This window comes from Heterodontus francisci, chromosome 6 (genome assembly GCF_036365525.1).
Source record: "Heterodontus francisci isolate sHetFra1 chromosome 6, sHetFra1.hap1, whole genome shotgun sequence".
NCBI lineage: Eukaryota > Metazoa > Chordata > Chondrichthyes > Heterodontiformes > Heterodontidae > Heterodontus > Heterodontus francisci.
Window position 1 is genome coordinate 85,121,956 of NC_090376.1, and position 23,668 is coordinate 85,145,623.

Below are 23,668 nucleotides of genomic sequence, written 5' to 3' on the forward strand. Positions count from 1 at the left end.
ATGTTATGTTGGATAAGGTGGGTGTGAAAAGGGTTGCCCTTTTCCACACCCCAGGGTATCCTTCCTCCATAGCAACAATGCAGCATACCTGCGGCAATAATTTTGAGATATAAAATGTAAGGGCTGAAGTAAGTCTCACAAGCAGTGCCATGTCTATGCTGCAGGGTATCTCCAGGTGTTTTTGGAGAGATTAAAACTACTCCGTAAGCTTCTTTAATGAGCCATTTTGGTTACTACCTCCATACCCCTTCCACACCTCAATATCCCCTGCCATGTGTGGGAGCCAAAACTGGACACAGTACACCAATTACAGTTATTACCAAAGCCTTGGACAGCCTCAGTACAGTGCTATTAGATTTATTAGTTTGGTTCCAGCAATACCCACCTAAAATCTTAATTATGTTCCCAATAACTACTCCACACTACTTGTGATCTGCAACGATTTATAAAGCCTTGCTCTGTGACTTTAATGGATACTCCTGTGTTATGTACACATGCCTGGAGTTTCCTAGATCTAGATGCATATAGCTGCACTTATCCACATTGAAGGACATTTGCCCACATCACACACACAGACCCATTCTCCTAACTTATGTGCAACCTATATAATTTTGTATTATCTGTAAAGTAGCAAATGGTTCCAGTAATACCCTCAGCAAAACTATTTATGAGGGTGATGATAAGCACTGGTCTCAACATGAAGCCTTGCAGGTCTCCACTCATGACCTGGCTCATTAATGATAACTGTTTACCTAAGAGATTTTCTATTCAGTATAATATCTGATTGCCAACCCCATGTGGAGAAATCTTTCCAAATAGCTGTCTATTTGGTACTTTATCAAAGGTTTTCTGGGAATCATCCACTAAATTGGTCATTTCCTCAAAGAGCTTAATGAGGTTGGTGAGGCAAGATCTCCATTTCTGAAAACTGCGCTGGAATTTTCTAATTGCTGCACCCCTTCCCCAGACAATCATAAATCATATCCCTTATTATGCCTTCCATTATTTTTTCTGCAACTGTTGTCAAACTAACAGGGCTGTAATTCCCAGGGTCCAATTTCTTTGAGACTTTATGAGCTTCCCCCACCCCTTCAGTCTTTTAGAAGAAACTCAGATCTGGATGAGCTATTACATTTTTCGGTCAATAATTCAGGCAATGCATTTCCCATTTCCTTCAGCACTCAGGGTTGGTAGATCTAATGCATTTTAAACCAATCAACATTAACGTCTTCACCCTAGTTAAGACCATTACTGTATTTAAGACTAGAATCAATAAGTGGAGCATCTGGGATCATTAGCACCTTAATGTAATCTTCAACAGTGAAAACATATGCAAGGTATTTATTTTTCACTTGAGATATTTTCTGGTCCTTGAATCCAAATTGTCCAGGTAAATATTTCAGGTTTTTATGGTTTTTAATCTTTGCTGATTTCTACTGTAACTAGGAGTTCACTACTGCATCTGTCCACAGTCTTATATTCTAATACCTTTGGGTATTTTATCAATGACTTTAGTTATCCTCATCTATATTTTATAACTGTCCCTTTGTTTTGTGCAATTAACCTCTTTATACCTGGTGAAGTATTTAATTTGAAGTTATTTTTTCAGTGAAACTCTCAGATGAGCTGCATACAATCATATAATAGAATCATAGAACGGTTAAAGCACAGAAGGAGGCCATCTGACCCATTGAGCCCCTGCTGGCTCACTGCAAGAGCAATTTAGATAGTCCCATTCCCAGCCCTCTCCCGGTAGCCCTGCAAATTTTTCCCTTCAGATGCTTATCCCTTTGAAAGTCATGATTAAGCCTGCCTCCACCATGCATTCAGTCTGTGCATTCCAGATCGTAACCACTTGCTACTTAATAAAGTTTTTCCTCATGTCATCTTTAGCGGTTTTGCCAATTACTTCAAATGTGTGTCCTCTGGTTCTTGAGCCTTCTGCCAATGGGAACAGTTTCTCTCTATTTATTCTGCCTGGACCCCGCAAGATTTTGAACACCTCTATAATTTTTTTTATCATTCATGGGGTGCGATAGTGGTTGGCAAGGCCCGCATTTATTGCCCATCGCTAATTGCTCTTGAGAAGATGGTGGTGAGTTGCCTTCTTGAACCGCTGCAGTCCATGCGGCATAGGTACACCCACAGTGCTGTTAGTGAGGGAGTTCCAGGGTCTTAACCCAGTGACAGTGAAGGGACAGCGATATAATTCCAAGTCAGGATGGTCTGTGACTTGGAGGGGAACTTGCAAGTGGTGGTGTTCCCATGCGTCTGCTGCCCTTGTCCTTCTAGGTGGTAGAGGTCGCGGGTTTGTCAGGTATTGTTGAAGGAGGTTTGGTGAGTTGCTGTGGTGCATCTTGTAGATGGTGCACACTGCTGCCACTGTATGCCAGTAGATGAGGGAGTGAATTTTTAAGGTTCTGGATGGGGTGCCAATCAAGCGGGTTGCTTTGTCCTGATGGTGTTGAGCTTCTTGAGTGTTGTTGGAGCTGCACTCATCCAGGCAAGTGGAGAGTATTCCATCACACTCCTGACTTGTGCCTTGTAGATGGTGAACAAGTTTTGGGGAGTCAGAAGGTGAGTTACTGCAGAATTCCCAGCATCTGATCTGCTCTTGTAGCCACAGTATTTAGCTGGCTGGTCCAGTTAAGTTTCTGGTCAATGGTAAGCCCCCAGGAAGTTTATGGTGGGAAATTCACTGATGTTAATGCCATTGAATGTCAAGGGGAGATAGTCATTGCCTGGCATTTGTATGGAACAAATGTTACTCGCCACTTATCAGCCCAAATCTCCTCTCAACCTTCTCTTCTCTAAGGAGTACATCTCCAGTTTCTCAATCGATCCACATAACTGAAGTCCTCATCCCTGGAACAATTCTTGCAAATCTTTTCAGCAGCCTCCCTAAAGCCTCCACTTCCTGTCTAAAGTGCAATGCCCAGAATTGACACAGTACTCCAGTTGAGGCTGAACCAGTGCTTTGTAAAGGTTCATCATACTGTCCTTGTTTTTGTACTCTATACCTCTATTTACAAAACTCAGCGTCCCATATACATTTTTAACCAGTTTCTCAAACTGCCCTGTCACCTTCAATGATTTATACACCTACAGTGCTGTTAGCTGGGGAGTTCCAGGATATTTAGCCAAGGACAGTGAAGCAATGGCAATATATTTCCAAGTCAGGATAGTGTGTGAATTGGAGGGAACTTACAGGTGGTGAAACCTGCTGCCCTTGTTTTTCTAGGCATTAAAGATCGCAGGTTTGGAAGGTGCTGTTGAAGAAGCCTTGGTGAGTTGCTGCAGTGCATCTTGAATATTGTATACACTGCAGCCATGGTGCGCCAGTGGTGGAGGGAGTGAATGTTCAAGATCGAGAATAGGGGGCCAATCAAGCGGGTTGCATGATACTATTTTGTGTCGAGTTTCTTGAGTGTTGTTGGAGCTGCACTCATCCAGGCAATTGAACACGATTCCATCACACCCCTGACATGTACCTTGTAGGTGGTGGAAAGGTTTTGGGAAGTCAGGAGGTTAATTACTTGCCACAGAAAACCTAGTCTTTGTCCTGCTTTTGTAGCCGCAGTATTTATGGAGCTGGTCCAGTTAAGTTTCTGATCATGGGTGACCCCCAGGATGTTGGTGGTGGGGGATTCAATGATGGTAATGCCATTGAATGTCAGGAGAGGTGGTTAGACTCTGTTTTGTTGGAGATGGCCATTGCCTAGCACTTGTGTGCCGCGAATGTTTCTTGCCTCTTCTCATCCCAGGCCTAAATGTTGTCCAGGTCTTGCTGCATACGGGCACAGCCTGCTTCATTTTTGGAAGAGTTGTGAGCAGAGTTAAACACTGTGCAATCCCACTTCTGATCTCATGATGGAGGGAATGTTATTCATGAAGCATTTGAAGATGGTTGGGCCTAGGACACTGCTCTGAGGAACTCCAGCAGAGATATCCTGGGGTTGATATGACTGGCCTCCAATCACCACAACCATTTTCCTTTGTGCTCGATATGACTCTACCCCATGGAGAGCATTACCTCTGATCCTCATTGACTTCAATTAGTGATCCTTGATGCCTTACTCGGCCGAATCTTGCCTTGATGTCAAGGGGACTCACTCTCAGCACATTGGAATTCAGCTCTTTTGTCCATGTTTGGATCAAGCTTTAATGAGGTTTGGAGCCAAGTGGTCCTGGTGAAACCCAAACTGACTATCAAAGAGCAGGTTATTAGGGAATAAATGCCACTTGATAGTGCTATCAATAACACCTTCCCATACTTTGCTGATGATTGAGAATAGAGTAATGGTGTGCTAATTGGCCAGATTGGGTTTGTCCTGCTTTGTGTGGATAGGGCATTGCTGGGAAGTCTTTCACTTTGTTGGGTAGATGCTACTGTTGTAGCTGTACGGGAACAGCTTGGCTCGAGACTCTAGTTCTGGAGCATAAGTCTTCAGCAATATGGCCGGGATGTTGTCAGGACCCATAGTTTTCTATGCTGTATCCAGTGCATTCAATTATTTCTTGATATAACGTGGAGTGAATCAAATCAGCTGATGACGAATCTAATTGAATTTTTTGATGATGTAACAGAGAAGGTCGATGAAGGAATGTGGTGGATGTTGCTTATATGACAAGTTGCTGCAGTGCATCTTGAATATGGTATACACTGCAGCCATGGTGCACCAGTGCTGGAGGGAGTGAATGTTCAAGATCGAGCATAGGGGGCCAAAGAAAGCTTTTGATAAGGTATTACACAGAAGGCTGGTCAACAAAACTGAGGCTCATGGAATAGGAGGGTCAGTGTCCAATTGGATAACAAATTGTCTTAAGGACAGAAAACAGCGAGTTGTAGTAAATGGTTGTTTTTCAGACTGGAGGATGGTAGACAGTGGTGTTCCCCAAGGGTCTGTGTTGAGATCATTGTTTTTTTCTGCTATATATAAATGACTTGGATCTTGGAATACAGAATAGAATTGCAAAGTTTGCCAATGACACCAAACTTGGAGGTGTAGCAAACAGTGAACCACATGCAACACGATATACTTAGGCTAGCAGAATGGCCAGACAGGTAGTGGATGAAATTTAATACTGACGAGTGGGAGATGTTGAATTTTGACAGAGTGAATAGGAAGAGGCAATGGCACAGTTCTAAAGAGTGTGCAAGAGGGATTGAGGGGTGCATGCACATCGATCTTTGAATGTGGCAGGACATATTGAGAGAGTGATTAGTAAAACACATAGGATCTTGGGCTTCATAAACAGAAGCATTATGTACAAAAGCAGGGAAGAATTGCTGAACCTTTATAAAGCTCTGGTTAGGCCCCAACTGGAATATTGGGTCCAGTTCTGGTCACCACACTTCAGGCAGGATTTTTTAATATTCATTCATGGGATGTGAGCATCACTAGCAAGGCTGACATTTATTGCCTAGCCGTAATTGCCCTAATTGCCCTTGAGAAGGTGGTGGTGAGCTACCTTCTTGAACCGCTGCAGTCCTTGGGATGCAGGTACACCCACAGTGCTGTTAGGAAGGTCCTTGAGGGTCCTTGAGAGGGTGCAGAGGAGATTTAACAGAATGGTTCCAGGGATGGGGAATTTTATTTAAAAGGTTAAGTTGGAAAAGCTCAGGTTGTTCTCCCTAGAACAAATGAAATTGAGGGAAGATTTAATAGAGGTGTACAAGATTATGACAGGCTTAGGTAAGTTAAACAAGGAAGAACTGTTCCTGTTAACTAATGGTACAAGGACTAGGGGACACAGATTGATGGTTTTGGGCAAGAGATATAGGGAGAATATGAGGAAGAACTTTTTTATGCAAAGGGTGGTAATGATCTGAAACTCGCTGCCCACAAGGGCAGTGGAAGTGGAGACAATCAATGACTTCAAGAGGAAGTTGGATGGCCACTTGAGGGAAATAGACTTGCAAGGCTATGGGATCGAGTGGGGGAGTGAGACTAATTGGATAGCTCCATGGAGATCTGGCATGGACTCGATGGACCGAATGGTCTCCTTCTGTGTCTTATATGACTCTATGACTGGTGTCAATGATGGTGGGGATCACCAGAGAAGGCCAAGATAAATCATCCACTCGGCACTTCTGGTTAAAAATGGTTGTGAATGCTTCAGCCTTGTCTTTTGCACTCACATGCTGGGCTTTGCCATCATGGAGGATGGGGCTGTTCATGGAGCCTTCTTCTTTAGTTGTTTAGTTGTCTATCAGCATTCACAATTTGATACGGCAGGACTGCCGAGCTTCAATCTGAGCTGTTGATTGTTGAATTACTTAACTTTGTCTATAGCATGCCCCTTTCACTGTTTAGCATGAACATAGTCCTGTGTTGTAGTTTCACCAGGTGGGCACCTTATTTTTAAGTATGCTTGATGCTGCTCCAGGCATGCTCTTTTTCACATTTGACAGAACCAGGATTTGTCCTCTGGCTTAATGGTAATGGTAGAGTGGGGGATATGCTGGGATATGAAGTTACATATTGTGATGGTATACAATTCTGCAGCTGCTGATAACCCACAGTACCTCACGGTTGCCCAGTTTTGAGTTGCTAGATCTGTTCTGAATCTGTCCCATTCAGCATGGTGGTCGTGCAATACAACAGGATGGTACTTTGTCTTCATGAGGCCTCTGTGGTGGTTATTCCTACCAATAGTGTCATGGATTGATGCACCTGTGACAGGTAGATTGGGGAGGACAAAGTCACATAGGTTTTTCCTGTGTATTGATTCTCTCACCACCTGCAACAGGCCCAGTCTGGTGTTATGACTTTCAGGACTAGGTTAACTCGGTCAGTTGCAGTTCTACTGAGCCACTGGTGGTGAAGGGCATTCAAGTCCTCCATCTAGAGTACATTCTGTGCCCTTGTACCTTCAGTGCTTCTTCAAGTGGTGTTCAACATGGAGGAGTACTGATTCAGCAGCTGAAGGAGGATGGTAATCAGCAGGAGGTTTCCCTCTCCATGTTTGATCTGCTGCCATGAGACTTCATCAGGTCCGGAGTTAATGTCGAAGACTCCATGGGCCACTCCCTCCCAACTGTATATCACTGAGCCACCAACTCTGGTGGGTCTGTCCTGCTGGTGGGACACCCAGGGATGGTGATGGAGGAGTTTGGGATGTTGGGCTACAAGGTAGGATTCAGTGAGTATGACTATGTCATACTGTTGCTTGACTAATCTGTGAGACAGCTGTCCCAATTTTGGCACAGGTCGCCAGATGTTCGTGATGAGGACTATGCAGGATGAATTAGGTTGGGTTTGCCTTTTTTGTGTCCAGTGCTTGGATTGATGCTGGGTGGTCCATCTGGTTTTATTCCTTTTAATCTTTTTGATATTGGTTTGATCCAACTGAGTGGCTTGCTCAGCAACTTCAGAGGGCAGTGAAGAGTCAACTGTGGAGTCACATATAGGCCACACCAGGTAAGGATGGCAAATTTTCTTCCTTAAAGGACATTAATGAACTAGATCGTTTTTAGGACAATCTGGTTGTCTGGTTATCGTTACTGATATTAGCTTTTTATTCTGGGTTTATTTAATTAACTGAATTTATATTCCCCAGCTGCTGTGGATCATTAGTCCAGGCCTCTATATTACTAGTCCAGTTATGTGACTACTATATTACTGTACCAATATTTCTGACTAGCAGGTTACCTCAATCTACCTTCCCAAATCTTCCTTCATACCTAAAAATTTGTAGATTTGGGCAACCTCATCAATTTATTTAGTGGTTAGGTCGCACTGCATTGCACATTGCTCCCATTCAATTGGGCTCTGTAGAGGAAGAAATGCAATTGTGGAAACGTTTGTCAGGCAATCAGTTTAATATTTCTATGTACACTCTGCAACCTTAACGCCCCCCCCCCAAAGAGCGGGCTTGTGGCGGGGGCGGTGGGGGTGGGGGATGTAAAATGGAGTGGGGGGGTGGATGGGTTGGTGGATGGGCCCTTCCCGACCCACTCCCGCCACCACTGCAAATTTACGCGGGGTGGTGGCAGTGAGATACGGCCTGCAGCCCCAGGCTAATCCAGGCCCTTAAGTGGCCAATTAACTGCCACTTAAGGGCCTCTGCCTGTCGCCACAGGTATTTTCTGCTTGGCAGGCAGGCGGCTGGCCTCAGAAAGCCCGCCTGATGAAACTAGGCAGCCTTCTTGTGGGCTGGGTGGGGCACCCTCCTGATTGGGCACCCTGTTTCACACAGAGGGCTGCCCCCGAGGTCACAACCGCCCTCAACGCACAACACGCCACCGCCGCCCCCCCCCTAACCAACCCCCCTTGCCTCACCGGGGCCCGACCAATTGTTCTTGGTGAGGCCCTAAAAACACATCTTTTTTCCGGGGCTGTCCTTCATCTTCCTCCTGAAGCTGGGTGTCGTGCCAGCAGTGGCTACTGCTCCCGCTGGTGTTGCTGGGATTAAGAGCTGCCGGCCTGCTTATTGACAGGTGGCTACATTAGGCAGGACTTCCTGCCTCAATGAGGTGGAAGTCCCGCCCAAGACCAGTTAAGGGCCTGGGGATTGTGAAATCCAGTCTGGATCCCCAGGCCCGGGGGTGGAGGGCTCGCCACTGACTTTGTGGCCGGTGGACAGGGCCCCCTGCACAATGAAAAATTCTGGTCCATATTTTTTGTTGAGTATATGTTTTTGAGGACTTATATTTAAGTTGTGAAAATGGATTCATTGGAAGGCTGAAGATTTCATAGAAGCTGGACTTAGCTTTGTTGACAGGCCATTGAAAGGACACTGAGATGTTATTTTAAAACAGCCTTGCAGGAAGTCATGTGCTTTAAACAATATACCTCAGAAACCTTGGTGACCTGGGGAAGATGTTTACTGAGAAGTGACAGGTCAAAATTTACTGGGGTCAAGAGGCTTGACTCTTGAGATATTGTTTTTGGTTTCACTTTGGAGAGTGTGTGGGATGTGAACTGTTTTGAAGACAGTTGGAGAAAACCAGCCAAGAGAGCAGCCACCATCACCTTACCCTCTTCCATCTCTTTGAGAACTTCCTGAGAATCAAGTGTAAGGAATAGAAAAACTGATGCTGCATTTCTCCTGAAAAGCTTGCCAAACTGATCCTTAATGTCGCCTGAAAAGAACTGCTCTAGAAGTATGCCAGTGACAGCCATCTACACATATTTGGGATGCCAGACCAAAAAAGGGACAACTGACATCTTTCCATATCTTTTTTCTTTAAGAATTAGCAAATATTTGGCAACATTATTCTTTATTGTCTTTTTTTTGTAACAGACCTCTGCAGAGAGAATTTCTGTATTTCTTTCCATTGTGTGTGTGAGTTTGTGTGTGGGGAATTTAAAGAGGGGTGCTTTCAAATTTCATTCAATCTATGTGTTAATGCTTTGCTTTATTACTGGTTAAGTCTTGTTTTATAATAATCTGTTGTTTATTAAATAAATCTGGCTGGTGTATTTTATTCTGGGATAAAGAGAGTATATGATTGACTGCATTGGTAACTGGGTAAACATTTAAAAAAATATATGTTGTGACCTGTGGAGAAGTGGAACTAGAAAAGACAGTGCACTCCTCCTGCCTCGGTCGTAACACCAGGCTATGACACAAAATGTGTACATTCACTATAGTGCTGCAAATTGCAGGCAGAAAGAACTGGATGCAAAATATCTTCAATTTTCTGATTTGCATCTGCACCTGCAAAAGTAGTGCAAATGACTTAAAAATCAACTCTTTTATGTGGAACATAACAGTAGTGCAAAGATTTTCAAATTGAATTAAGGAAAGCAGATCTCTACTAAGAAAGGATTACCTTAACCTGCTTTAGATTAAATCAGCTGTGGTATAACTGCAATATGGACAGGGCAATTTTTATTAAACTTCATTTTTCACCCTTTTAACATGAGCAAAGAGCTTACTGTCCCACCAGCTCTTTCGAACTGAACTGCAAGTTCTGATTTTCTTGACCTGGGTGTGATCCAAAAACAATAGGTCATCTGTTGCCTCCTTGCCTTGCACTGCTCTAAGGTGTGATCAGTTTTACAATTTTCCTTTCAGTTTGATGAAATGGAAAATTAAATGAAAATGTACAGGTTTAACACATGCTGAATTTCCAGTACCTTGAACTTTTAGCTTTACAGATTGAGACAATCTGTGCTGGAGGTTGTTTAACAGCTGCTTTAGTTCTTATAAACTGTTAGACAGGTTATATAGCACAAGTGTCCACTTTTCCAATGAATTGGTATATGTTCTGTTGCGGACAAGGATGCAATAAATTCACTCGATGATTAGGTGCGACAGGATCAATGCATCTGTTTGGAGTTGTGTAAATGGTAATTAGATAAACTTGCTGTGCTTATATGATGTTGCCATCTTGGAGTGCTCCAGACATGCCAAGAAAGAAGACTAAAACAATACTGATAATTTTAAAGCTAATTTCCATGCTTTTTTAGAAATTGTGCTTATATAAAAGAAATTCAAATGGCACCATTCTAGATTGAAGAGAAAACATTTCACAACCGATTTTTTTTTTCTTGTGTGGCTCTGGTTTTATTTTCTTGTGAGGTTAGCAGTGGGAGAAGAAAGAACAGCATGCAAAGATTCATGATGTAGGTAAAAAGCTTGTGGCACTAAATACATTTAGTCCAATAGCAAAAAGAGTAGAATTTTCCTTTCTGTGGTCTTGTTATGATTTAGGAAATTTATTGCTTAAAACACAGTTTAGGGAATCTTTACAGAACAGCTTCCAGAGTTGCTGGTCAACACTCTAATGGAGCAACATAAGTGAATCTTTATTTTATTTAGAGATACAGCACTGAAACAGGTCCTTCGAGTCTGTGCCGACCAAGAACCACCCATTTATACTAACCCTACAGTAATCCCATATTCTCTACCACCTACCTACACTAGGGGCAATTTACAATGGCCAATTTACCTATCACCTGTAAATCTTTGGCTGTGGGAGGAAACCAGAGCATCCAGCGAAAACCCATGCGGTCACAGGGAGAATTTGCAAACTCCGCACAGGCAGTACCCAGAATCGAACCTGGGTCCCTGGAGCTGTGAGGCTGCGGTGCTAACCACTGCGCCACATATAGATAGTCTGCAAAATTCAAAGGAAACTATTAACATGACAGAAAGTCACAAATTAAATGAACATGCTCACAGAAGTCACTTGACATTAGAAAGGACCACAAAGGGAAGGCTTTAATATTAATGTAAAGTTGACGCACAGGAGATAAAAAGAAAGTAGGAGGTGTTGAGGATATAGTGAAAAATATTCCGATGAAGAAAGGGTGCAGCAAATATATTACTAAAGATGAAAATACTGTGATGTAAATTATTGCTAATATATTTTAAAAATTTGCATTTCCTATTAACTTTCCCCAAATAAATTCTTATGTTCAAATTAATAACGAAAATTCCCTATGTAAATGTGTTATGCTGCAATTACACCCTGCCCTTAGTGGAGGTACGGCAGTCCCACCATTGTTGGTTGGGAGGGTCTGTCACAAGTTTACCTATTATAGATGTGGACATAAGGTTTATAAAGTACTTATTTTTATATTACAAGAATGCAAGATTTTAGGCTGGGGATTAAAGTATGTTTGTGTTTCAGGCTCAGTTATTCCCCAGATTCTAACTTCACTTCACTTAAAGAGTACACTTGGTCTTTGAGGGAGAGCTTGGAAAAAGAGGAACATTTTGGAGTTTGAAGGACAGTTCAGAACTCATAGAGCGCATCATATTATGCAGATAATGTGCACAAGTATGAAATAATGCATGTAATGAGAACATAGCAGACCAATGGATTGATGCTTATTTATTCATAATATGCCATTTGATGTCTTTGCAGATTGAGAACCACCCAGCCAATTTAAAGCTAAACCAAAAGTGCACCAATCATCATCATCATTACTTGAAATAGACGCCGGTAAAAATACACACACAACAGGAGATTTTAATACTGATGTTGAGAAGGGCGTAGAGGTTGAGTTCCTGAGCACTGTTGAGGAAGTGGAACCAGTGGTAGAAGTAGTTATGTGGCTAGGTGGGGTAGAGCAGGGCTGGATCATGCTGTTTTCTCTTCTTAAGTTGCATGTGGATGTAGTTGTGAGTTGAACTGTTTTCATTCTACAGCAGAAGTTCTATATTGACCCTATTGCATCATTGCACATCACAATACGAAGTGGTTTGGAGCATGACACCAAGATAGTCATTTTTTCATAGGCTATCGTCATCTTTTATGAATGTTATCAAATATGTAGCAGAGGCTTTTGAGGTCAAAATGCCAAGGTGCAGTCATGACCAGCTCGGTTAGAGCACTGTTACAGACAAGCACAAGGGATGGAGTCTGAGAACTTCCAGATACTTTCTGAGAGGGAACTGGGTGTAGCCTTCCAGTGAGGGAGTGGTAGAGGTGCAGTCCTGTCAGTGGTATTTCCGTGCAGGTACATGAATGTTACTTGCAGATGTGGTTATCCAGCTACCCACCTGTGGTACTCTTAAGTAAGGAAAGCACATAGTGACAGGGCACATAAAGAGTTAACATGTAGAAGTTAACAATATATATCATGGCTGGAATTTTAATGGCATGTCATGGGTCCCAGCAGGAACAAATGCGGGTCCTGAGCCTGCGCGAACATCATGGAGGGAATTTTACCAGTGACGGCCAATTGAGAGGCCGCCACCGGGACCACCATCTAATTACAGATGGGTGGCCTGCCTCTCCAAGCTGCTGCCCCAATCAGAGAGTTGGCATGTTAAGGCGCCCTCAAAGGGCCAGTGAGAATTTTTTTTTGATGTGCTGGGGCCAAACAGACGACCCTGACAATTGGAGGGGTGAACCCTCCAGCTGTGGCATCAGAGCCGTGGAGTGGGGTGGTGGTGGGGTTCTCCGTAGGACATGGAGCCTCTGGGGAAGAAGGCCCCTCTCTTCTCCCCACTGGACAGCCTGTGGGAACTGCCTCAATGTGCCTGGTGGCCTCCCCATGAGGTGGGGGGGCATTTGACACTGGTCAAATAGCAGGAGCGTGATCAGCCATTAATAGGCCAGTTAATTAGATTAATTGGCCGCCCACCTCTGATTGGTGGGCAGCAGAGTTGCTGCCGTTCCCAACTTTGGAAATATCCCGAGCTGGCAGGAAGATGTAGGACTTCCCTCCCGACCACTTTCGACACCGTTTTACCAGCCCTCCCGCCTCCCAGCCTGTCTCCAGAGGGCTGGTAAAATCCCAGCCCATATGTACTGAAACACAAATTAAAAAGAATTCACTTTCACTGCATCTTGCAGCCAGCAATTCTTTCATGTTATGGTACAGAAAAGAAAGCATCAGATGACGAAAAGTCAAACAAAGTGGCTGGTATTCTTACATGGCCTGGAATGACCCTGTGGGTATAAAGTTGAAACAAGTGGTGGCCTCTTCACGACGACTGGTTGTGTAAAACAGATGGTTGACCGCCCTTCCAGGATTTCACCGATCAGGTGGTGCACCTCAGTCATGGCCTCCCTGCTGATCCTGAACTGCGTCATGAACTGTTACTCTGTCAAGGTAGCTGACTTTGTTGTGGAAGACTTAGCTTGGATGGTACCTGCTGTGAGCTACATTCCTCTATTGTCATTGTAGCCTGTCCTCTCCTCTTTGTAGTGCTTTATGATATACCCATCAATGCTGGTTAACCCCAATGCACTCCCACAAAACAAATACTGTTCATCTTGGTCACTGCCCTGCTGATATTTCCACATTTTTTTGTTAAGCTAATTAATTCCAGGTCTGAAAAGGTGTAAAATGCTGACATTCTGATTTGACCTGGGCAGCTTCAGTGACCTTTACAAAGCCTTAGTTAGTTGTTTCACTGAATTTTGCTAATGTTCATAAATCATGTTTTGGAAGGATGGGAGTAATCGGAGCAGCACCAAATATGAACTAATTTCTGTGTTATAGTATATTACAATTCACACGCACGTTTTTTGGTTAAAATAGAAGAAAATGATGTTTTGACAACACGTTCTTAACTGAGTTAAGCATATTATTTCATGGGATTTCTCTGAATCAGTACAGCATTCTAAATCTCCCCAGTGGCGTTGAACACAGGGAGGCATAGATGTGCATTTAGTGAAATAGTGTAAATTGTCAATGAAGAATGAAAATAGAGGCTCAGGATCATGTTAGAGCTAAATGTTGGATCAGTTCTTTCTATTCTTTTTACAGTGAAGATTTAAAAAAAAGTTGCATTTCTTGTAAATATTTTTAATGACTTTATTGGAAAAGATTTTAAATTGTGCAATTTGTTCAGTTATCAGTGCACAAAGAAAGACAATCTGCCATTGTGAACTGGGATTTCTAACACTAGCTAAGAGCGTCAGCTCCATGACAAAGTGATACTATAGTGCTTTTGCTTCATGCTTCATTGTACAGTATCAGAGGTGCTCTTAACACTGCATTAATGCCTGTACTAATTAAAGGGGAATGCTCATGTTGGGGCAACTACTTACAAAGTACTTGTCATTGTATGCATGCTTCATTTAAAAATATTTATCATTTTCCCATTAGAATTATTTTATGAATAACTGCCCTGCAGCTGTTGGTCATACAACACTTTTATTTAACTGGAAGTGCAAAAAAGGTGTTGTTAATGGGATCGGTATGGAGTCTCTCTGTCTGGAAGTATTAAATTACAATATCTTCATGGTGATTGGGAGCTGTCTGCCTTTTAAAGCAATCACGAATGAGTTTTGTTGGGACACTGTTTCCAGGTGGACGCCCTCCATGCGGCTGCTCCTTAGCGACGCCATCTTTCCTCTAATTATTAATGAAAATGCAGTCTTGCTGATGGCAGCAGAGCAGCTATTCACAAGAATTCCTTTGAGAGAAGTTTTAAAAAGCAGTCTGCATGAGACATAAAGGGATAAGTATGTTGTAGTGCAGCTACTTTTCTTTGCACTGACATTCACCTTAATTATGCAATATAAATCGGTATACGGCTTGCATAAAACATCAGTGACTGGTGATTAAGCTCTGGAATGACTTTTAACATTTTCATGCTATATCAGCACAGCCTTCAACTTTTCTTATCTGCTGCTGATTTGCCCTGTTATGGAAACTTTGTTAAATTTTATTGATTTTCATAATGTTTTATAACTTTTTAGCTTTGTCCTTATTTTCTCAACCAGCATGGTTGCATTCTTGCTTTTTCTCATATCCATGCAGTACCACTTTACTGAGAGGTCGAATGGTCTGCTCTGTGGACATATCCATTGACACCATCACTGTTTTGTCATCACCAGGACGTGCTCTTGAAGAGTTCAGTCGGGCACCTTTTCTCCCCATGAGAAAAGCAAAGCTTGAAGGTCAGTTAATTTTTAAACTCCAGCTTCCTATCTGAGAGCTCAGAACACTAGCCTTGTAGATACTGCATTTTTCAGTGCTTGAATGTTTGTTTTACAAACTGACCTTTATGCCACTTATGGAGTAAATGTAATATTCTGTAAGTATCCATTGAGTGTCCTCTTGCTGCTCCAATCATATGGAGATGCATAAAATAGTGCAGAATGTTGGACTCTAGATCCTCCCCAGGCCAAGAGCTGCTATTGCAGCAGAAAGAAGCCATTGCCTCTAAATACTGTTTAACTTTTGTGCTACTGAGCATCAAGCTCATTTGTGTAATATATGTAATATCACTGCTTTGCAACAAATCTTAAATAAACAATACATTTTTGATGAATACGCTTTTAAATATTTCATTAGTCATTCATTTCAAGTGTATTTCTCTATGGTATTGCCTTGTTGATCTTATCTCAACACACAAAAATGCCACAATATTTTCTTGAATGTTCAATAGGTTAGAGAGCACATTATAATTGTACCATTCAGAGTAAGTTGGAAATATAGACAAAAAATTCCAATTTAGAAGAACAGCATGTCATTTGCATTCATCCAGTCATATGATTCAGCCATAGTGTCATTTATTGTTGGCATTTGAACCTACTGATATATGTAATTAATGAGAATTATTTCAGATGTTATACTGCATGTCTGAGAAGAAAGCACAGGTGGAGATGCATAGTACATTTTTCTGTACATTGATTGGCAAGACAACTGGCATGTAATTTTAAATTCATTGCACATAAATCTTCTCGTAGTTATTACGAGAATTCTTTTCTGTATGTTAGAGAACTGATTTATTTTATTGCAGCTTTTAAAATATTACCCACACATTTTCTGTTTTTCAGTAATTTTTGAAGTGCAAGGCCAAACTTGCACACAGAACAAGGGAATATCTTTTAACTAAAAGGGGATTTCTAACTTGGCATTTTCTTCAGTGCTAAAATATAGGCGCAGAAATTGGCCTGAATGAGGTTGAAGACCTGCCCAAGACCAGTCAAGGGCCGGGGGACTGTAAAATCTGGTCTGGATCCCCAGGCCCAGCGGAGACGGGATCACCTTTCGGCCGGTGGATGAGTCCCCCCTGCCCACTGTAAAATCCAGCCCCAGGTGTCTCTACCTACACCTGAAACAGTGTTAGGTCCTTTGTAATTGCTAATAAGGGGCCTAATGCCTACTTGTGGTCCCCTCTTTAAGATTGGTTTACTTTGAGGCAGCTAGTGCCGCTTCTGGCTGCATTCAGGGAAACCAGACCAAGGGATCACCTGCAACCAAAAAGGTAAAAAAGGTAACTAATTTAATCACCGTCGCTGAACACCCCCACAATCGCGCTGCACCAGAACACCAGTGGGGAGGCGGTGGCAGAGTGGTATCGTCACTGGACTAGTAACCCAGAGACCCAGGGTATTGCTCTGGGGACATGGATTCAAATCCTACCACAGCAGAAGGTGGAAATTGAATTCAATTAATAAATCTGGAATTAAAAAGCTAGTCTAATGATGACCATTGTCGATTGTTGTAAAAATCCATCTGGTTCACTAATGTCCTTGAGGGAAGGAAATCTGCTGTCCTTAGCTGGTCTGGCCTACATGTGACTCCAGACCCACAGCAATGTGGTTGACTCTTACATGCCCTGTGAAATGGCCCAGCAAGCCACTCGGTTGTATCTAACTGCTACGATGCCAATAAAAAGGAATGAAACTGGATGGACCATCCAGCATCGACCTAGGCACCGGAAATGACAACGGCAAACCCAGCCCTGTCACAGAATGTATTCTGGGTGAGGGACTTCAATGTCCATCAGCAAGTGTGGCTTGGTAGCACCACTACTGGCCGAGTCCTAAAGAACATATGTGCTAGACTGGGTATGCAGTAGGTGGTGAGGGAACCAATAAGAGGGGAAAACATACTTGACTTCGTCCTCACCAGTCTGTCTGCCTGCATCTGTCCATGACAGTATTGGTAGGAGTGACCACCGCACAATCGTTGTGGAGACCAGGTCCTGCCTTCACATTGAGGATACCCTCCTTCAGCATGTTGTGTGGCACTATCACCGTGCTAAATGGGATAGATTTTGAACAGATCTAGCAATGCAAAACTGGGCATCCATGAGGCGCTGTGGGCCATCAGCAGCAGCAGAATTGTACTCAACCACAATCTGTAACCTCATGGCCCGGCATATCCCCCACTCTACCATTACCATCAAGCCAGGAGACCAACCTTGGTTCAATAAAGAGTGCAGGAGAGCATGCCAGGAGCAGCATCAGGCATCCCTCAAAATGAGGTGTTAACCTGGTGAAGCTACAACACAGGACAAACTGTGTAAGCAGCGTGCAACAGACAGAGCTAAGCAATCCCATAACCAATGGATTAGATCTAAGCTCTGCAGTCTTGCCACATCCAGCCGTGAATGGTGGTGGACAATTAAACAACTAACTGGAGGAGGTGGCTCCACAAATATCCCCATCCTCAATGATGGGGAAGCCCAGCACATCAGTGCGAAAGATAAGGCTGAAGCATTTGCAACTATCTGCAGCCAGAAGTGCCGGGTTGATGATCCATCTCGGCCTCCTCCTGAAGTCCCCAACATCACAGATGCCAGACTTCAGCCAATTCAATTCACTCCGCGTGATATCAAGAAACGACTGAAGGCACTGGATACTGCAAAGGCCCTGACAATATTCCGGCAATAGTACTGAAGACCTGTGCTCCAGAACTTGCCGCGCTCCTAGCCAAGCTGTTCCAGTACAGTTACAAAACTGGCATCTACCCTGCAATGTGGAAAATTGCCCGGGTATGTCCTGTACACAAAAAGCAAGACAAGTCCAACCTGGCCAATTACCGCCCCATCAGCCGACTCTCAATCATCAGTAAAGTGATGGAAAGTGTCATCAACAGTGCCATCAAGCGGCACTTGCTTAGCAATAACCTGCTCAGTGATGCTCAGTTTGGGTTCCGCCAGGGCCACTCAGCTCCTGACCTCATTACAGCCTTGGTTCCAAAAATGGACGAAAGAGGTGAGGTGAGAGTGACTGCCCTTGACATCAAGGCAGCATTTGACCGAGTATGGCATCAAGGAGCCCTAGCAAAACTGAGGTCAATGGGAATCGGGGGAAAACTGTCTGCTGGTTGGAGTCATACCTAGCGCAAAGGAAGATGGTTGTGGTTGTTGGAGGTCAATCATCTACAAGGCACAAGTCAGGAGTGTGATGGAATACTCTCCACTTGCCTGGATGGGTGCAGCTCCAACAACACTCATGAAGATCAACACCATCCAGGACAAAGCAGCCCACTTGATTGGCACCCCATCTCCAAAACATTCACTCTCTCCACCACCAACGCACAGTGGCAGCAGTGTGTACCATCTACAAGATGCATTGCAGCAACGCACCAAGGCTCCTTAGACAGCACCTTCCAAACCCGTGACCTCTACCAACTAGAAAGACAAGGGCATGGGAACACCATCACTTGCAAGTTCCCCTCTAAGTCACACACCATCCTGACTTGGAACTATATCGCAGTTCCTTCACTGTCGCTGGGTCAAAATCCTGGAACTCCCTTCCTAACAGCACTGTGGGTATACCTACCCCACATGGACTGCAGCAGTTCAAGAAGGCAGCTCACCACTACCTTCTCAATGGCAGTCAGGGATGGGCAATAAATGCTGGCCTGGCCAGCGACGCCCACTTCCCATGAATGAATTAAAAAAAAAACACCTACCCTACTATCTCCATGAGCTGTAGTGCCATGCTGGATTCATTATAATGAAGCCCAAGGCCCATTATGTGGAGAGCTTTGGGGTTCACCATTGTGGTGCAGGGGATGTACCTTGCACTCCCAGCACATCCTAAAATGGCTGTGCCTGAATTTCTGGGCTATTCTGTAATGTTCAAAGAATTGAGATGTTGGTGGTAATTTCACAATCTCTCAAACACAGTGAAAACTCTTCAAGTTTTCATATACTAAAGATTTCCGCAGTGCCATAGTTATTGCTATTTCACAGTAAATGGGCAATTCTGTTCGTTAACAGTTTAAAAATATAAATTCAATCCTGTTCATGCAAGCATTATGTACCATGTTGAGTCTTGGGAAAATGTAGGCACTCGAAACACATTTTTAATGTTCAAGTTCAGTGTACATGTGATCACCTCGAGCTTTCCTAATTAGAAGCTTTGTGTTAAGCCATAGGAAGTTTGAATGATTGTGGTAACAATTTAGAACTGCCTAAAATGTTACCATAGAGATTGAAGTATAATCTATAATTGCAGCAGAAATGTAAATCTGTTGCATTTTTTGGAAAATTGTAGAGTCCATATACTAGCTCTTTCGAAGTGTAACAAATCTTTTTAGATTTTTCTGCCTCTATTTTTATCTTTAAATTCTCCAAATTGTTTACAAATATAACAAAACGGGAGCAGAGGACTGAAATTCCTTTGCATCGTGCAACAAATCAATAGAGAATGAACAATGGAATACCAATGGGACATGTAGTGTTGCAGGGTTGGGGGGGGGGGGGGGGCGGGGTCGGGAGGTGGTGGGGGGGAGTTGTCTCTTTCTCCCTCTCTTTCGGTTTCTTGCTCATGTCCTCAGTCTCCTTTGCTGCATGCACATTCGGGAACACGCACATACACACCATGTGCATTAAAGCACTCATGATTTATGAAGGGCTTGCTCACTGGAAGGATTACCTGTCATGGAGCGCTTATACCAGATTGGCTTTACTTTAATTATAAACCTTGCTTTCTCACTGAGTTCCCTAGTATGGTACACTTGTGCAAATCATCCTTATTGTCAATTCTATTGTGGTATGTCTTTAAAGTTCTATTTTCTGGATATCTGTAGCAGTAAATAACCGACTGATTTATTTTTACTGTTTCACTTCACAAAGATCTAGGTACAAGTCAGTGCAAAACAGCAGTACACTTGCATTGATAAATTGACTGAGAGCATCCGATATTCCAGTGTAATCTCAAAGCATGCCTGGAGGGAGGAGCTACGTGGCTTCCCATCCTGTCGCATTCAAATATGTGTGTCTGACCATTCACTACCAGTTACTGTCTTTAACAAACCCTGCCGAACAGGCTGTGGTTGATGCTCATTATGTGTTTCAGGGAATGTTAAAGCTGCGAGCAAGAGCACTGGCTGTATTGGAAAGGGGGAGGGGAATTTATTTGAACATGCCCTCAGGCTGCATTGCCTAATAAGACTTGTTAATTTAACCCTCATAGTCCCCTGGCTACATTTTGCGCACAGATCCTGCGTGACAAAGATTCTATTGCACTTAGTGGTTGCCTTCTTTCATCACAGTGAAAGTGTATGTGGTTTATCCTGCAGGTTAAGAACGGTTAAAGGTATGTTGCAGTTCTTTGTAAGTGCATTGAAAGGTTTAATATCATAAATCACCTCAATTTGTCCTGCACAATTCTTCAATTTAGGTTTCAGTACAGTGTTAAAACAGTGAAATTAGTGTCTTCCCAATTACAATTGGTTGGCAATACACTAAGCTTAAGAAAGCACCGCCTTTGTCGAGGCAGGGAGATGAAATATATTGTTCATGAAAAGAAGATAGCCAGGAGGGGGTGGCTAGGCATGGTGTTAATTGGGCCCAACTGGAATTGTAAACTCCTGGGACTTCAGTGCTCAGCAATAAAACCTAAAGCTGTGAGGCAGTGCAGTCCAGTAGACAAACTCTGTTAATCTTTATGAATGTGAGCAGCTTCTGTCCATGTGGTAAAGCTCTGGTGAGTTTATTTAGAATGTGGGACAGAATCCTTTTGTCTTTTCGGTTATTTGACCTTGGTAACTTTTTTTTCTCGCTGCCAGCGCTGTGAGGCTCAGTTTATGAATGCAGCTGCCCAGAGTGCAGTTGGCTGGCTGGTCTGCCAGTATTGTTCTAATTCTCATTCCATATGTATGTCACATCACACTACTCCCCTTACCTCCCTCCTTCTCCTCCCTCCCCCTCCCCTTACACACCCTTTTTCAAGCACATCCGTTTGGTTTCTTATCTGAGAAGATTGAATTCTTTCTCTCTGTTGTAAGCTGAAAATTTCAAAGTTGAAAAGCTGGAGCTCAGCAGTGACTTGTGTAGCCATAGGCGGACGGACAGCACCAAGAGCTTCCACTTAAATATCTTCATGTCTCTTTTTTCTCTCTTCTGATTTTGGACTCCTTGAAGTCTAAAGAACTAATCTTGGCAGCTGCCTGGCTTTTTACTGTTACCGTGGTAGCGGCTGCAATGCATTATAATGGAACAGGCAGGCTGGAGTTCTTGTGTCTTATGTTTTTCGGATTGTCAGTGGAGACTTTAGGGAAAGCTTACAACAGATATGAGCAACATTTTATACGCTTCCCTATTTCAGTCCTTCTTGTTAAGGTAGGATTTGTTCATACAATTTAAGGACCATTTTACTGCTAATTTAAGCCATTTTTTAAATTGGGTGTGAAGGTGGGAGAGGTGCCGAACAGGGGATCATCTTAAATGGTGATTTGTTTTATTCCAGTTTTGTACTGCGTACCCGAATAAAGCAAAGATAAGCCAGTTAATTGGGGAGATGGCTGTGGATTTGATGATTACAATGTTATAATCAAGTGCATTTCTTCTGTTTAAAATATGCTAGTTTTCATTAGGTCATTTCTAATTCATTTTCCGAGTTATCCGTACTTGTCGGCTGAGTATAATGGCACAGCTTGTACCAAATAAAAACATTTCATTAATTTTAAAACTCAGGTTTAAATACTCAAAACAATGCAGAATTCTAAAGCATATAGGAAATCGATGAGACTTTTATTTTGCCTTGTTCTTTGTTGTGATGCTGTTTAACATACCAATTTACTGTGATTATATAATTTTTTGAATGGAACATAAGATCAGGATTGGGAGTACTGTAATCACAGTTAATCATGTTTTTGGTAGCAGGAAAGTATTAGCCTCATCTGTAGTACTTAAAAGCAAAAGGTAAAGAAACTTGGCAATTCCATATTTTTCCTAATAATTTTGTTTCAATACAAGCATGAAACTCTGATTCAAATTGTGTTAGTTTTGAAGTTTTAAATAATTAATGCACTATTTTGAAAAGTGAAGCATTGTACAGGACACAGCAGATGCCCAGTGATCCCTCACAATGTGTGGGCAATGCTTTTTGCAAAAGAAGTTCTAGTCCATCTCTTTTGAAATGTTGCATACTTGTTTCTCTATCTTGTTTATACTGTATGATCTCAGCACCCCAAAATATTACCCTTCCTTGTGATGTCAGCACTATTTATAGATTTTGGAGATTAAATGCACAATAATATTTTCAGTGTTAAGGTGGTTTTGTATTATAAAAGTTGGTGTTAAAACTCATCAAAGTGGAAGAAGATATTGTTTTTCAAGGTATACTTTTAAAACTAATTGTTAACTCAATGCATAGACTCCTTTTTGAACTGGAATTAACATCATAATAATGTGTAGCATGGTACAGTGGCTCAGGAGGCCAGGAGAACAGGAGATTCAACGTTGCTTGAAACCTTGCTGAATATTGGCAGATAATTCCTGGGAACAGGCGGGTGCAGGTTGTTGAACCGTGTCATGTAACTGTTTCCAATTACAAATATCATCCACATTTTGTTGGATTTAAGAAGGTTGTATGTGACACTGTGAATTATGTTTTTTTTTAATTGCCAATGGAATGATTCTGTCTAGAATCAAATGTTAGCAGTAGAAATCGCCAATATGTTGATTTTATCACTTGCAATATTTAAAAAGGAATCTACAACTGTGTTTCCTCTCTTTCAAAAGCACACTTTTTTTCTTTTTTTAAAACGGAAACAAATATCAATAGCAAAGGAAAACACAAACTTACTTTTTTCCAAGGCTTGGTATTTAGAGTTGTATCATGTTGGGAGTTTAGCAACCATCTTTCCACTTTACCTGGAGCCTAACATTTTCCTGACAGTTCAAGCACAGAACCAGATGTGATAAACTTGCAGTTATGTCTCCATATGAACCAGTATGAACTCCAAGATCAGTGGCTATTTGAGGATGAAAACCAGGGGTCTAAAATTAAACCTAAGGATGCTAGTGCATGATGGGATAAAATATTTGTTCAAAATTCTTTTCGTTACTATTTTAGGGGTGGAGGTAGCTCAATTAAAATAGTGAAGAGAGGGACTTCAGAGTAATGTGATAAGTATGCATTCACCAGGATCCCACTGCATACTTTTGTGGCATTCATTTTTCTTTTCAAATTCTCAAAAAAATGAAGGCAAATAGAAATCTCTACACTTTTTTAAAAAGACAGTTCCTGTAAAAAGATGATGTAAGGGCAGACTTT

The 23,668-nt window shown here is 42.4% G+C and overlaps 1 protein-coding gene across 4 annotated transcripts in view; it reads left to right on the top strand.

Annotated features, from left to right (window-relative positions):
- The window catches only part of fat3a (FAT atypical cadherin 3a), an 874,448-nt gene that overhangs the window by 46,062 nt on the left and 804,718 nt on the right, over window positions 1-23,668 (top strand). For 3 of the 4 annotated variants that reach the window (XM_068033985.1, XM_068033988.1, XM_068033989.1), the window contains exon 2: window positions 15,257-15,319. The exons of the other annotated variant lie outside the window; for it this stretch is intronic. In XM_068033985.1, coding sequence (XP_067890086.1) covers window positions 15,298-15,319 — 22 coding nt within the window. In that variant the 5' untranslated portion in view covers window positions 15,257-15,297. The remainder of the gene's footprint in view (window positions 1-15,256; window positions 15,320-23,668) is intronic. 4 annotated transcript variants of the gene reach the window in all.